At 46.4% G+C, this 15,064-nt stretch overlaps 1 protein-coding gene across 1 annotated transcript in view; it reads left to right on the top strand.

Annotated features, from left to right (window-relative positions):
• The window catches only part of PGD (phosphogluconate dehydrogenase), a 178,886-nt gene that overhangs the window by 80,638 nt on the left and 83,184 nt on the right, over positions 1-15,064 (top strand). The window contains exons 5-7 of the mRNA XM_085848498.1: positions 11,407-11,525; positions 12,920-12,989; positions 13,259-13,393. Coding sequence (XP_085704624.1) covers positions 11,407-11,525; positions 12,920-12,989; positions 13,259-13,393 — 324 coding nt within the window. The remainder of the gene's footprint in view (positions 1-11,406; positions 11,526-12,919; positions 12,990-13,258; positions 13,394-15,064) is intronic.

The following is a 15,064-nucleotide window of genomic DNA, read 5'->3' as shown; positions in this document are numbered from 1 at the left end:
CAACAGTCACAGCCGTAATAAAAATGCTCTGAATGTAGAGGTTGGTTGTTTAGTGAGTGATTGCACTCCAGCATATTTTTGTTGTGAAATTGGTTGTTATCCCTTGTGTCAATACAGCAAGGCATTCATGTGAATGGTGAAAAGAGTTGGCTGAGGTCTTTGGGTTCTGCAATGTGCTGTGCCACGTTTATATCTCAAGTTATCTATACTAATAAATGTGTGTGTGTGTGTGTGTGTGTGTGTGTGTGTGTGTGTGTGTGTGTGTGTGTGTGTGTGTGTGTGTGTGTGTGTGTGTGTGTGTGTGTGTGTGTGTGTGTGTGTGTGTGTGTGTGTGTGTGTGTGTGTGTGTGTGTGTGTGTGTGTGTGTGTGTGTGTGTGTGTGTGTGTGTGTGTGTGTGTGTGTGTGTGTCTACTCCATATTTCCAAATCCATGAAAACTAGCAGCCAAAAACTTTACATGCACACGAAGAAAAATTCAAGGAAGTGCAAGAGTGAAAATTGGTCGTTTGGGTTTATTAAAACATCCCTTTTGAAGATAATTAATGGCATGATTTTATTATATCCTTCATCAGGCGATCCGCGTCCACCTCGCTCTCTGGGTCTTAAGGTGTTTCCTGGGTAACCTCGCTGGGGTCTGAAGCCGCCATGTTTTTTGGCCTGCTCAACCATACCTTGACTTGGAATTTTTTTTAGCAGCGTCTCGCATAGCGAACGCTGCTCATAGAGAGCTCGGCGTTGTTCTTCTTCTTGTTCTTCTTGTGAAGACAAAACCTTAACCTCTAGGACTCGGCTCTTGTATATACAAGATCCGGATCTCCTTAAATACTGAACACCTGTACACATCCTCACATTGACGGTGCCTTTTGAGAGTGTCCATCATGAACTTTTAAATATATTCAGACATTTGCTTTAAAGTTTCGAAAAGTTCACGTTACTATTTAAAGATTATTCCATTTATCGTATTGTAATTTCGTAAATACATTATTTATTTCGTAAATACATTATGACGGGTCTCGCTATTGGCTTAATCAAGGCACATGACGAAATATCGGAAGTTGTTGTTGTTTTTTTATTATTATTTATTTTTATTTTAGCCGACAAAACCTTTAGGACGCTGCTCTTGGACACTTTTGTCCTTGTTTTAAAACTTTTCTCATTCACATTGAATGTCTGTTCATCATGGCCATGAATCGTTGTGTACATCACTTTTTTTTTAAGTACTATAGTTTTCAAATTAAGAGCTTGGAGGGATTTTACGCATGACATGATACGATTTTCCACGATCTACTCTCACGGACTAATTAAAGTATATCATTGAAATATTATTTCGCATTTGAGGATCGGATATCGTCCAGACTAAATGTGTCAAAATCTGTTGTGAAATCTGATAATTGGAAGAAATAACGAGTCTTATAACTAAGCCGATATACCTACTCACTTCAAGCAAGCAAGGCTATGTTCCCTGCTCCACACATACACAAGAAAATGTGAAATTTCCAAAGCATTAAACTTATCTTTTTCTACGGTTTCGAGAATTATATTGAGTAAACAAATAATCGAGGAACTCAACAAAATTAACCAGCTTCATTGAGCTATTTGATTTAATGCATTCACTGCAAGACTTCGCGTCCTGCCCCCCGCCCCCAGAGGGACTGCCTATCTACAGCGTCTGCCAGATTTATGTCTATATTTTGGGATGTTTTGTGATGTGCTCGACAGGGTATTGAAGCAAATCTTGTTTTAAAAAAAGGACATTTCAAACCGATATTCTACGTGACTCGTGCACAGACGAGCAGGCAAAATGGCGGATTTTCTGCAATGTTTATTTCACGTACGATGAACTTTGCGACGTCTCCATTAAGCTGCAACTCTTTTGTGGATAAAGTCATTTTATTTCATTAACTGGTCTCCCATTGCTACATTCTCCAACATCAACTCATCCTGGGAATTCTTTCAAAGAAACTTGCTCTCCCTCATGCACAGATTTATCCCCTCTCGTCTTCATTTGTTCTACCCTTCCTCGGCGCCCTTGGTTCACTGAAGCTTGTGGTGAGGCAGTTGTCCTGAAACAACTTGCCTTTGCCTCATGGAAAGCAAACCCAACTGATTGTAATCTCAGTTCCTTCCATAAAGCTCGGAACAAGTGTGTAGAACCCTCAGGAGAGCCAGAAAACATCTTTCTCATCTCAAGTCTGAATTCTCAAATCTCTCTCCCTCTGCCAAATCCTGGTGGTGTCTAATCAAATCTGTTTCTTGTGTATGTTCCCCCTCCATCCCCTCCCTTACCTCAAATGGCTGCACTGCTGATACCGCACGTGAAAAGGCTGAATGCCGAAATTCGGTGTTTGCAGTTAAATCTTGTTTCAACCCATCGCTTTTTATACCCACCTTACCCAGTCGCAAACAACTACCCTCCCCCCCCCCCGCTCTGATCTGCGATTTGTCCACATCATATTTCTGCAGGGCGCTCAAGGTCCGCCAACAACCTCCTTCTGGTAAAACTACCAAAATCACGAATCACTGCTCACCTTCACTCTTTCATTCCTCTTTTTTTTCCCTCCTTTGGAATAAACTCTCACGCTCTGTTCAATCCCATTCTTCCCTCCAGGCCTTCAAAACAGCCGTTCACCACGACCTCTTATCTTCCCCCATCCAAAACCTCGATCTTTTCTACCCCCGTTAATCCACCCCAAACCCACCTCCTTAAAATTCCCTTCTTTCCTTCCTGAAAGCCCCTGTAATGTCCATCTTGTATACCCCGTGTTCCCCGCCCCATCCCTCTCCCTTCCACAGATCTCCTCATGTCTCTGTTCCCCACTCTTTTGTCCTTCCCACTCCCACCCCTCTTGTCTCATGCCCCCCTTATCGTGCCTTTGTGTTTGCTCTCATATGAGCCTCGACAAGGTGTACAAAAAAAATTAATAATTTTTATTTCATTAACTGCTGAGTGCGTGGTGAAGACCGGCTTTTAAGTTAAAGGGATCCTAAATGGTATGCAGCGACAGCCTGGTCAACCATTTCATTGGAGTGCTTGCTTGAGCGTTTCAGCCACTTACCGAGCACCTATTGTCGATAGCGGAACCGTGCCATGTCATTCTGAGAGAATTGTTCACTCTCTGCAGACGTTTTTTTTCTGTGCCACGTCACCCTGAGCGAGTGCGTCGTGCTCCGTCCCCCCCCTCCTCCCCCGAGCGAGTGCTTCGTGCTCCGTCCCCCACGAGTGAGTTATTTGTGCCCCGTCACCCCCGGGCGAGTGCTTCGTGCCCCGTCACCCCCGGGCGAGTGCTTCGTGCCCCGTCACCCCCGGGCGAGTGCTTCGTGCCCCGTCACCCCCGGGCGAGTGCTTCGTGCCCCGTCACCCCCGGGCGAGTGCTTCGTGCCCCGTCACCCCCGGGCGAGTGCTTCGTGCCCCGTCACCCCCGGGCGAGTGCTTCGTGCCCCGTCACCCCCGGGCGAGTGCTTCGTGCCCCGTCACCCCCGGGCGAGTGCTTCGTGCCCCGTCACCCCCGGGCGAGTGCTTCGTGCCCCGTCACCCCCGGGCGAGTGCTTCGTGCCCCGTCACCCCCGGGCGAGTGCTTCGTGCCCCGTCACCCCCGGGCGAGTGCTTCGTGCCCCGTCACCCCCGGGCGAGTGCTTCGTGCCCCGTCACCCCGGGCGAGTGCTTCGTGCCCAGTCACCCCCGGGCGAGTGCTTCGTGCCCAGTCACCCCCGGGCGAGTGCTTCGTGCCCCGTCACCCCCGGGCGAGTGCTTCGTGCCCGTCACCCCGGGCGAGTGCTTCGTGCCCCGTCACCCCGGGCGAGTGCTTCGTGCCCCGTCACCCCGGGCGAGTGCTTCGTGCCCCGTCACCCCGGGCGAGTGCTTCGTGCCCCGTCACCCCGGGCGAGTGCTTCGTGCCCCGTCACCCCGGGCGAGTGCTTCGTGCCCCGTCACCCCGGGCGAGTGCTTCGTGCCCGTCACCCCGGGCGAGTGCTTCGTGCCCCGTCACCCCGGGCGAGTGCTTCGTGCCCCGTCACCCCGGGCGAGTGCTTCGTGCCCGTCACCCCGGGCGAGTGCTTCGTGCCCCGTCACCCCCGGCGAGTGCTCGTGCCCCGTCACCCCCGGGCGAGTGCTTCGTGCCCCGTCACCCCCGGGCGAGTGCTTCGTGCCCCGTCACCCCGGGCGAGTGCTTCGTGCCCCGTCACCCCCGGGCGAGTGCTTCGTGCCCCGTCACCCCCGGGCGAGTGCTTCGTGCCCCGTCACCCCCGGGCGAGTGCTTCGTGCCCCGTCACCCCCGAGCGAGTGCTTCGTGCCCCGTCACCCCCGAGCGAGTGCTTCGTGCCCCGTCACCCCCGAGCGAGTGCCGTGCCCCGTCACCCCGGGCGAGTGCTTCGTGCCCCGTCACCCCGAGCGAGTGCCGTGCCCCGTCACCCCGGCGAGTGCTTCGTGCCCCGTCACCCCGGGCGACTGCTTCGTGCCCCGTCACCCCCGAGCGAGTGCTTCGTGCCCCGTCACCCCCGAGCGAGTGCTTCGTGCCCCGTCACCCCCGAGCGAGTGCTTCGTTCCCCGTCACCCCCGAGCGAGTGCTTCGTGCCCCGTCACCCCCGAGCGAGTGCTTCGTGCCCCGTCACCCCCGAGCGAGTTCTTCGTGCCCCGTCACCCCCGAGCGAGTGCTTCGTGCCCCCGTCACCCCCGAGCGAGTGCTTCGTGCCCCCGTCACCCCCGAGCGAGTGCTTCGTGCCCCGTCACCCCCGAGCGAGTGCTTCGTGCCCCGTCACCCCCGAGCGAGTTCTTCGTGCCCCGTCACCCCCGAGCGAGTGCTTCGTGCCCCGTCACCCCCGAGCGAGTGCTTCGTGCCCCGTCACCCCCGAGCGAGTGCTTCGTGCCCCGTCACCCCCGAGCGAGTGCTTCGTGCCCCGTCACCCCCGAGCGAGTGCTTCGTGCCCCGTCACCCCCGAGCGACTGCTTCGTGCCCCGTCACCCCCGAGCGACTGCTCCGTGCCCCGTCACCCTGAGCGAGTGCTTCGGGCACTGTTTATAGTATGACCGGTCAAAAATGGATTTCGGACATTATTTTGTTACCGTCTTCACTGTTATTCTATGCAGAATCATTTTGATGAGACGTTATGAATTGTAATTAACACTCCACTACACGTCTACCTTCCCTTCCTTTCACCTCGCACTGTCTTCCCTCCCCCTACCCCTCCTCGCTTCCCCTCTCTCCATCTCTTCATTCTCCCCGCTCTCTCTACCTCACCATGCTCTCCCTCTCCCCCCCTCTTTTCTCACTCCCCCCTATAGTATTACCATCAGTGATGTGATGGGTGGTATTTGCTTTTGAGAAATATAAAGTTCCCCACCTATGATGTCGTCGGTCACATGGTTTGGCAACCATCTTGGATTTTCCCTCAAACCTCTACTTCACGCACATGTTCCCAAGCCTTGGGGACACCACGGTGTTCTTGAATAATTAATAGGTCACATGGTATGGCAGTTCTGTTGGATTGAAGGAAATTTTTTTTTTTTAATTCGCTCTCTCTTGAACTGCTGCATCATTCGATGTGAAACTTCAAAATTATGATCTAGTCGTGATGGGATTATATGTTTTAAATTTCAATCTGATCGGACGTATGGTCTGGCAGCCAGAATTATTATTATTATTATTATTATTATTATTATTATTATTATTATTATTTTTAACTGCATTGTTTTTGATTATTTTTTGTTAATAATAAGGCTCACTTAGGCCTGGGTAATAATAATAATAATAATAATAATAATAATAATAAGGCCTGGATGGGTTTGAGGGTAAACGAGTAGCAGTTGAAACCCGAGTCCTGTCCAGGTTCCTCGTGATGACTTCATCTTTGCTTTTTGCTTGTTTGGGTTCCTTCTGATGACTCCAATGCAGGACCGATTTTATTTGGTCTTGCATTTGATTTGAATTTTTTAATTGCACATTTGAGGCCAGAAGAGTTGGCTTTCATGAAGTCCTTCTCCAGATTGCGTGGGGCAAGTATTCTATGAATACCATCTCATTATCTGTGGGCCAAGTGAATGGATGTCTGAGAAATGGTTGAGTACATGTTCAAGGAAAATACAAGGAAAACAGACACAGGTGGAGGCCATTCACTCATCATGCCTGCGTGAACACCACACCAAGCCATCTACACAAGATCCAAGGAAGAAAATGCAATTTTTAAATTTTTTTAAATCTATTTATTTTTCATTTTTGTAGTTTTTCTTCTTTTTTTTCTATTTTTTTTTCTTATTCCCATGAGCGGAGGAGGCATGGGCTTGGTTAAAAACATACATCAACCACACAACACCCCTTGACAAGACCCCCACCAACAGCACTCCGTACACATATCAATGCTCAAATAAACCAATGTCACCCGCAGGGTGACCCGTATCTTGCCAAAAGGTGACCACATGTGACTTCTTTAAGGTCACACTGGGGTGAACAGAGCTGCTATCCACCAGGAGCGACTCCTTGAGGAATATCTGCCAACGAGAGATTCCGATGAGAATCGTTCTACAGAGTAACCATGAAAAATGTGTTTGCCTCATAACGTCACCAAATGACGTCACAATATCTCAAGCTTGACAAATCTAGAAAGCACTCATCGAGGTGTTCAATTTGAGGTACTACACGATATGGTTCCCAAAACTTGAAAATTTGACCTTGGGGTCAAATATGTTTGACCTCAGGTGCTAACCATGAAGGTCAAGGCCAATCGCCACCAAAAATTAATCAGCTGAGCGCCAGACCATGAACTATATTCCCATGAAGTTTGAAGACGATCCGATCAAAATTACTCAAAATATGGGTTTCGTCGACTCCCCTGATTTGCGACAAAGTGACCTTGACCTTTGACCTTGACCTTCAAAATTTTATGCGCTGAAAGGGACCTCTATAGGCCTCTGATATGCGAAGTTACAAAAATTTCCGATGATAACTGTGCTCTGCAGAATTTTTTATATGTGATTACAGACAAACAAAACAAACAAACCAAAAAAAAAACATACAAGCTGACTAACATATCTTGCAAAAACTTCGTTTTGGCAAGATAACTACCGAAAAGACCTGTCAACATCCCCATACCCGTCTCTCTCTATAACTTCTAGGTACCTATCTAATTCCAATTTAAACTTATCTACTTTTTCTACTGCCACTACATTTCCAGGGAGACCATTCCATGCATCAACTACTCTCTGAGTGAAAGTCCCCTGCCGAACTACTGTCTTAACCCTCCTCTTCTTTCCTCTCAGACTATGGCTCCTGCTTCTGTCACTGTATACTCTGTTGAATAATTAATCTTCACTTATTTTATCTATACCTTTCATTATCTTAAACATCTCTATCATATCTCCTCACAACCGCCTCCTTTCTCATGAATAAAGCCCTGTCTCTTTCAGCCGCTCCTCATAGCTGAGTCGAGCTAGGCCCGGAATCAATATAGTTGCCCTACGCTGAACCCTCTCTATGGAATCTATGTCCTTCCTGAGTTGTGGTGACTAGAACTGCACACAATATTCTTGATGTGGCCCTAACTAAATTCCTGTACAATGTGAACACCACCTCTTGATTTATAAATGATCCCCCTCCGAATACAACCGAAAACCCTACTTGTTTTTACCTATAGCTGCCTGGCACTGTGCTGCCTGCTTACCTCCCGTATCTGTTACCACCCCCAGATCCTTCTCCTGTGCGAAACACTCCAAAATTACCCCTTACATCCTGTAATCTCTATTTTCATTGTTCTTTCCCATCCCCAACACCTTACACTAGCTCAGGTTAAATTCTATCTTCCAATTTTTTTCCCAATCTATACAAGTATCAATACATTCTTGTATCTTTTCACCAGCCCCTCTGCTATCCACCTTACCTCCAAGCTTTGTGTCATCCGCAAATTTGGAAAACACTCTTCACCCCACTATCCAAATCGTTGATGTAAATAATGAATAGTAATGGTCCGAGTACTGATCCCTGAGGTACCCTGCTACTTGCATCCTCCCAGCAAGACATTCTCCCACTCACAGCCACTCTTTGCTTCCTACCACTAAGCCAGTTTGCAATCCAATTAGCTACCTGACCAGCCACTCCACAAGCCCTCACATTGGCTAACAACCTCCAATGTGGTACCTTATCAAATGCCTTCTTAAAGTCTGGATATACTCTGTCCACTGCCTTTCCATCATCCACCCAATCAGACACTGCTACATAGAACTCTAAAAGATTTGGTAAACCCATGCTGACTACCTTTAATTAGTTTGTATTTGTTTAAATGGTTCTTCATCTGGTCCTTAATTAATGTCTCCAACACCTTCCCCACAACTGAAGTCAATGTAACAGGTCTATAGTTTCCCCATTCTTCTCTGGATCCTTTCTGAAATAATGGTGTTACATTTACTACTTTCCAATCCTCCAGTACCTGTCCTGACTCCAGTGAGCCATTGAAAATATCCGTTAACATCTCGCTTACCTGCTCAGCCACCTCCATCAATACTTTCGGGTGCATATTATCTGGACCCGGAGCCTCATCTACTCTTAGGTTACCTTGCTGTTCCTTTATTTCCTCCGCTCCAACCTGGATCTTCTGTGAAAGCCCTTCCTCACCTCCTCGATAGATACTCTCAGCTATTGGCAATTCTCCTGACTGTTCTTGTTTCAAGGTTGAAGAAAAATACCTGTTTAATAAGCCTGCCATCTCACTTTCATCACTCACCACTCTCCTGGTGCTATTCTTCAATGGGCCCACACTCGTCTTAACTTGTTCTTTTTCCCTGATGTACTTAAAGAAAGCCTTGCTATTATGTTTAATATTCTCAGCCATGTCCTATTTTACTCTCTTTTGGCTTGCCGAGTTATTTTATTAACTTGCTTCTGTTTACTTCGATAATGAAATAAATCTAACTCCAGTCCTGTTATTTCAAACATAATAAATACCTTCTGCTTCTCCTTAATAGCATTCCTTATCTCACTGCTCAACCACCCTGGTCTCTTTCTACTTCTAGTTTTACACCTCATTGGAATGTACATTTGCTCTGCGCTCTACACATTTGGTCCTTGAAGGTTTCCCATTTCTCTGATGCTGATTGTCCTGTTGTTTGTCTCCCAATCTACATCACCAAATTCTCTCCTCATAACCTCGTTTGCCATCTTAAAATCTAATAGCCTTACCCTACTATCCTGAAATCTAACCCTTAACAGAATCTTTGCATGCACAATGTTCTGGTCACTTGCTCCTAAATGCTCCCCACCTCCACCTTCTCCACCATATTGGGATTGTTACTTAAAAGTAGGTCTAAAACTGCACTCCCCCTCATGGGCTTATCTACAAACTGGGTTAAAAAGCAATCCTGGACTAAAACTGGGAAATCCTCATCCGCTATTCCCTTTCCCTGTTCCTGGACCCAATCTATCCCTGGCAAGTTAAAATTCCCCATAATCAATACTCTTCCCTTACCACATGCCCTTTTGAATTCTTCATGTACTCCTTCCTCCTCTTCCTTCACACTCCGTCACCCCGAGCGAGTGCTTCGTGCTCCTTATAAAAGACTCAATATCGGGTTTTTTTTTTTTTACCAGTAAAATGACTTCCAGTCTACCAGTCGGCCATCTGTGATCATATCACAAAATAAAGTGAGTTGTACGTGTACGCCATCACGAACTGTGCTTGTGTCAAGTTTGAACAAAATCGGACTATGTATGTCCAAGAAACGGTTGGGGACACATTTAAGTGACAAAATGGCCACCAGTCGGCCATTTTGGATCTGACTTTGAAATAAAATGGTGTGCATGTGTAAGCACTCATTCATTATCTGTGTGCTAAGTTTGCAAAAGATCAGTCATGCATGTCCGTGAAATGGCTGAGGACGCGTTCAAACCCACGTTTTGTTTTTTTTCCAACTAAAATGGTTGCCAGTCGGCCATCTTCAATCGAATTGTGAAACAAAATGACGTGCTTACGTATGCTATCCCATGTTGTCTTATAAAGTTTGAACAAAATCGGTCCATACATGTCTGAGATATGGCTGCGGATGGACACACGGACGGAGGAGACCTAATCCATCACCCAAGTCCAACAGCGGGAACTAATAATGTCTCCGGCGACTTCGTTGGCGGAGACCTAAAAAATTATGCTTCCAAGCCAGTGTAGCTGCAAGCCTATTGTTTTTGCTGGGATTCAGATAAATCTTCGATCAACCTTGATCGTTTTTAAACATCAGGAAATTAATAGATTTCACTGAAGAAAACCGGTATTTGTTGGTTGGAGGCTATAATGATTATGATTTGAACATTTGTGATGCGAATCCTTCCTTCGCAACTAATGGCAACCTTGATACCAATTCCCATTTCGACAAGAAAAATGCCTTTTTTTATACGCTTGTAGTTGTGCCCTGTCTGTCATCCATCTCTCTTGTATTTCCTCAGGGCGCCAAGGTCCGCCAAAAACCCCGCTTTGGTGAAACTGCCAAAATCAAGAATCACTGCTTTCACCTTCACTCTTTCATTCCTCTTTTTTTTTCCCCCACCTCTGGAATAAAACTCCCACACTCTCTTCAATCCCATTCCTCCCTCCAGGTCTTCAAAACAGTTGATCACCACCACCTCTTATCTTCCCCCATCCAAAATCTTGATCTTTTATACCCCCGTGAATCTACCCCAAACCCACCTCCTTCAAATTCCCTGTTTCAATTCCTGAAAGTCCCTGTAGTGCCATCATATTTACCCAGTGTACCCTGCCCCATCCCTGTGCCTCCCACATATCGATTCTCTTTGTCCCGCACCATGTTGTGCTTCCCTCTCCCACGCCTCTTGTCTCCTACCTTGTTATATGTTTGTGTGTTAGCTCGGACACGAGCCTCCACTTGGTATACAAAAAATAAAAATAACTAAATTTTAAGGTCTCATGATTCCCTCTCAACTTTCATTGTTCCTGATGGTTGGCATTGATGGTTGGCAGCAACCTGTTTTCTTGTCGGAATTATTTTCAAATAATTATTGGTTGTGAGACATTTTCCTAATTTGTGGTCAGTAATGGATCTTTTGGCATAAGACAAAGGAAGGAAGGATACCGTTAGCGGAGTTGCCGGTTGGGGGTGAGGGGCGGGAGCTGGTGCTAACCTTAAAATGGACAACTACAAACAACTTGAGTATGATCTTTTTCAATAAATTAAGAATCTGGGTGTACAATTTTGCCAGATAATTTTTTATATCACAGATTTTGCAGTCAAGTGGCCAACATCTGACGCTTTTCTGTTTAACACAATATCTTACTTGGGGTTTTCTGTGCCTTTTTCAATGCTGAAATTAATCTGCTTTGCTTTTCTTTGTTTTCCCTGCAATGCAGAAACATTCTAACTTTTATCCCTTCCTCCTTGCCCTCTTTGCGACATTTCTCATATGATCTGTTGTACCCTAGCGCCGCTGCACAGAGCTCAAAGCTAAGGGCTTGCTGTTCGTGGGCAGTGGGGTTAGTGGAGGGGAAGAAGGTGCCCGCTACGGCCCCTCCCTGATGCCTGGTGGGGAAAAGGACGCTTGGTAGGTGTTATGCATTCTCCTTTGTTAAAATATTTTGATCTTTGAGTTTTATTTTCTTTAAAATGACATTCAACGTGATGCTTATTTGTCTCTAAATCCTCAAAAATATTGTGGTCTCTTTACTAACGCGAACCCACCACACCATATCAATGTGCTTTGCGAATGGCTGAATTGATGGGAATCACGTTCAAACGGACAGCATAGCTTCCCTTGGTCGGGATCCAAATCCCGCCGATCTCTTAAAGTGAATATTTAACTAATTTTTTTCTTCCCTCGGGATTGATCCAAACCAGGCCGAAAGGGTCTGCACACTTGCAAGATAAAAAGCGACACGTGTTCTTAAGACATAACAGTTTATTGAAATAAGATTGGACAACACAAATGAAGAATCCCGAGACGAAAGGCAGATGGAAATAAAGATATTTAAATAAATACGCACTCGATAAACCAAAACATATTTGATAAAAGAAATAATCAATGGCACCGCGTGTGCTCTTCCACTCACATAAAGGGGAGAAACCAGACAGTCTTGAAGGATATGGGTGCGCAGGTTTCCAGAATGAAGCATGGGGGAAGACTGCAGGGTGACGCAGGTCAGCACTCTAGCACCCGCAAAGGTGGGCTTGCTCCACGCTGACGCAACCGATTCTGGAGAAAGCGTGAGCATGCCCGGCTCCGACCAACTCGATTCACCCCACCGCTGAGAGCCACTTGGCTTCAAAGGGAGAGAAACCAAAACAGCCTGGACTTCAGAGACAGATCAGAGAAAGACCACATTGAAGAGAAAAGATGAAAGAGTGAACAAGTCTATGTACAGCCTATTTAACACCTGCCCCCACGGCCATGCACCGTTCTTTGTTCATGCCCCGGTACTGGCCAATGAGGTGACAATTTGCCACCGCCGTCTTGATGTCATGTTGATGGGGGTGTTGCCACCAGTGCCACCCAAACCAATAAGGAGATAACTTGCAAGGTATATCGGGGGTCCTTGTGATGGCAAGTGCCACGCTGGGAGCCTTGTACTCAGAGTGCAGGTTGCGAGGGGGTTTTATCGGCCCACACATGAACCACTGACATCTAAATGCACCCCTCTCCTTCTCTCACCTGGATGCTTTGGCTGGCTTTCCAGAGAGGACGTGTACGGGTTACACTTCCCTATCTACCCCTTATGTCAACTATGCTGCCTCTCACGGCACACTTAACAACAGTACAACTTCACTCTAACGGGTCCCTTGTCACAGGAATTGTTCTAACATCTGCGAACACGTGGGGGACATGCAAGCTTAACATGCTACCTAATTCGTACCCCCTCCAACGCAACACAATTATGACAAATTAAATTTTTCAGGTTGTCAAACTAGACCATTTTATCAATTCAATATTTCCTTTTCTAGGCCACACATAAAGAACATTTTCCAGAGTATTGCAGCTACAGTTGAGACTGGAGAGTCTTGCTGTGACTGGGTGAGTGACACCTCCCTCTTGTTTGGGGTTGGTGGTGGTGATAAAGAATGGCTAAGTAAACGGACCGTTGCATGTAAAACTTTAAGTGGCTCGATTTCATCATGATCCTTGAATAAATATTACTCGTAAATAGAATCTTTCATCAGGTTATGCTTTCATGTCATATTATTTAAACCAAAGGTTGTCTTTGAATACTCAAGAATATTTCCCAGCTCATTTATTCGTTCATTCTGACACGAGGGTTTTTCACTTTCTTCCCCATTGCCAAGGTTGGAGGTGAGGGATCGGGCCATTTTGTGAAGATGGTACACAATGGAATAGAGTACGGAGACATGCAACTCATTGCAGAAGCATACCACCTCATGAACGATGTTCTTGTCATGGATCATGACCAGATGGCGAAGGTAGAACCAGTTGTCACAGATTTATGTTTTTTAATTCGAAGATATCCTGTTAAAGAAAACAATTTCATTTCTTTGAAATAACATACCTCAAGTTTATTGAGATTTTTTTTTTTATGTCTCCATTGACGAAGTCACCAGAGGCATTATATTTTCGGGTTGTCCGTCCATCCCTACGTACGCACACTCCCTATAGAAAGTCTCCACTCACTTTCAAAATTTTCACCTTTTGTTGCCTTATACCCTGGAATTAGATGATATTAAATCCGACTTTTTCCACCTTTAATTTACACATCGTAACCACAACTTCCAAATAAAAAAAAACAAATTCTACAAATTTCAGAATATTATTCAAAAATACCAAACTAGAATATCTTGGTTAGATAAGGGTCCACCCCCTTATAAGAGCAATTGTAAATTAGCTCAGGTGTAACCATTCACCTTCGAGTTAATTGGCCTCCAGCTCTATTAAATTGTAGTGATTCTCATTATTTCAGAATAAAATCAGCTGTTCCTGTAACTTTCCTCTCCTGGGTAGTGCATTTCACAACAAAGGCTCAACCATGAGTACCAAGGAGCTTTCAAAAGACCTCTGGGATAAAGTTGTGGAAAGGCACAGATCAGGGGATGGGTAAAAAAAAATATTTCAAAGGCCTTCAATATCCCTTAGAGCAAAGTCAAGACAATCATTAAGAAGTGGAAGGCGTATGGTACCACCAAGAATCTGCCGAGATCAGGCCGTCCGTCCATACTGGATGACCAAGCAAGGAGGGACTGATCATCAAGGCCACAAAGAGGCCAATGGCAACATTGAAAGAGCTGCATGCCTTTATGGCAAAGACTAGTCACTGTGCATGTGACAACAATACTCCAAGCTCTCCACAAGTTCGGCCTGTATGGTATGGTGGCAAGAAGGAAGCCATTACTCAAAAAGCCCACCTTGATTCCTGTTTGAAGTATGCAAAACACCATTCTGGAGATTCTGAAACCATGTGACAAAAAGTTTTGTGGTCTGACAAAACCGAGATGGAACTTTTTGGCCGAAATGCAAAACGTTACGTTTGGGTGATGTGCTGTGCTGGGTTTGTGCCAAAGAAAGCCATCCCGACTGTGAAGCATGGTGGTGGCAGCATCATGTTATGGGGATGTTTCTCATCAGCAGGGACTGGGGCGCTTGTCAGGATCGAGGGAAAAATGGATGGAGCAAAATACAGAAAAATCCAAGAGGAAAACCTGCTGCCCTCCACGGAGTGCAGTTCTACGAATAATTGTTTGTTTGTTACTTGGTTAAAAAAAAAATGGTAAATATTGTTGTGGGCCGGGGGTTGGTGGTGAGAACGACCACTAGGTGGGGGAGGTTTGCGTCGTCTCCCACCAAACTCCCCGGAATTGTAGGCCGTCGCTTGGATAACTCCGCGAGCCGGCGGGTCGTTTTAACCGACCGTGGTGGCCAATATCTCAACCGCATAGCATAGGGTCTATTTGTCTATAATCAATTTACCTAATTAACAATGCGATTTCGACTACTGGGGAAACCACGCCCTCGGCACGTCTTGCTCGAATCGGGTCACTCTACCGACTGCGGTAGAGTTCCGACTACAAACTCCGGTTCGGGTGCAGCCGAGCAGAGACTGCCAAAGCCATGCCAGCTGGAATGAACGGATTATCGGGTAT

Source organism: Eptatretus burgeri, chromosome 1 (genome assembly GCF_056783735.1).
Source record: "Eptatretus burgeri isolate ZD-2024b chromosome 1, Ebu_testis_v1, whole genome shotgun sequence".
Lineage (NCBI taxonomy): Eukaryota > Metazoa > Chordata > Myxini > Myxiniformes > Myxinidae > Eptatretus > Eptatretus burgeri.
Note: the sequence above shows the minus strand (reverse complement) of the source record. Positions and strands in the feature narration are given on the sequence as shown.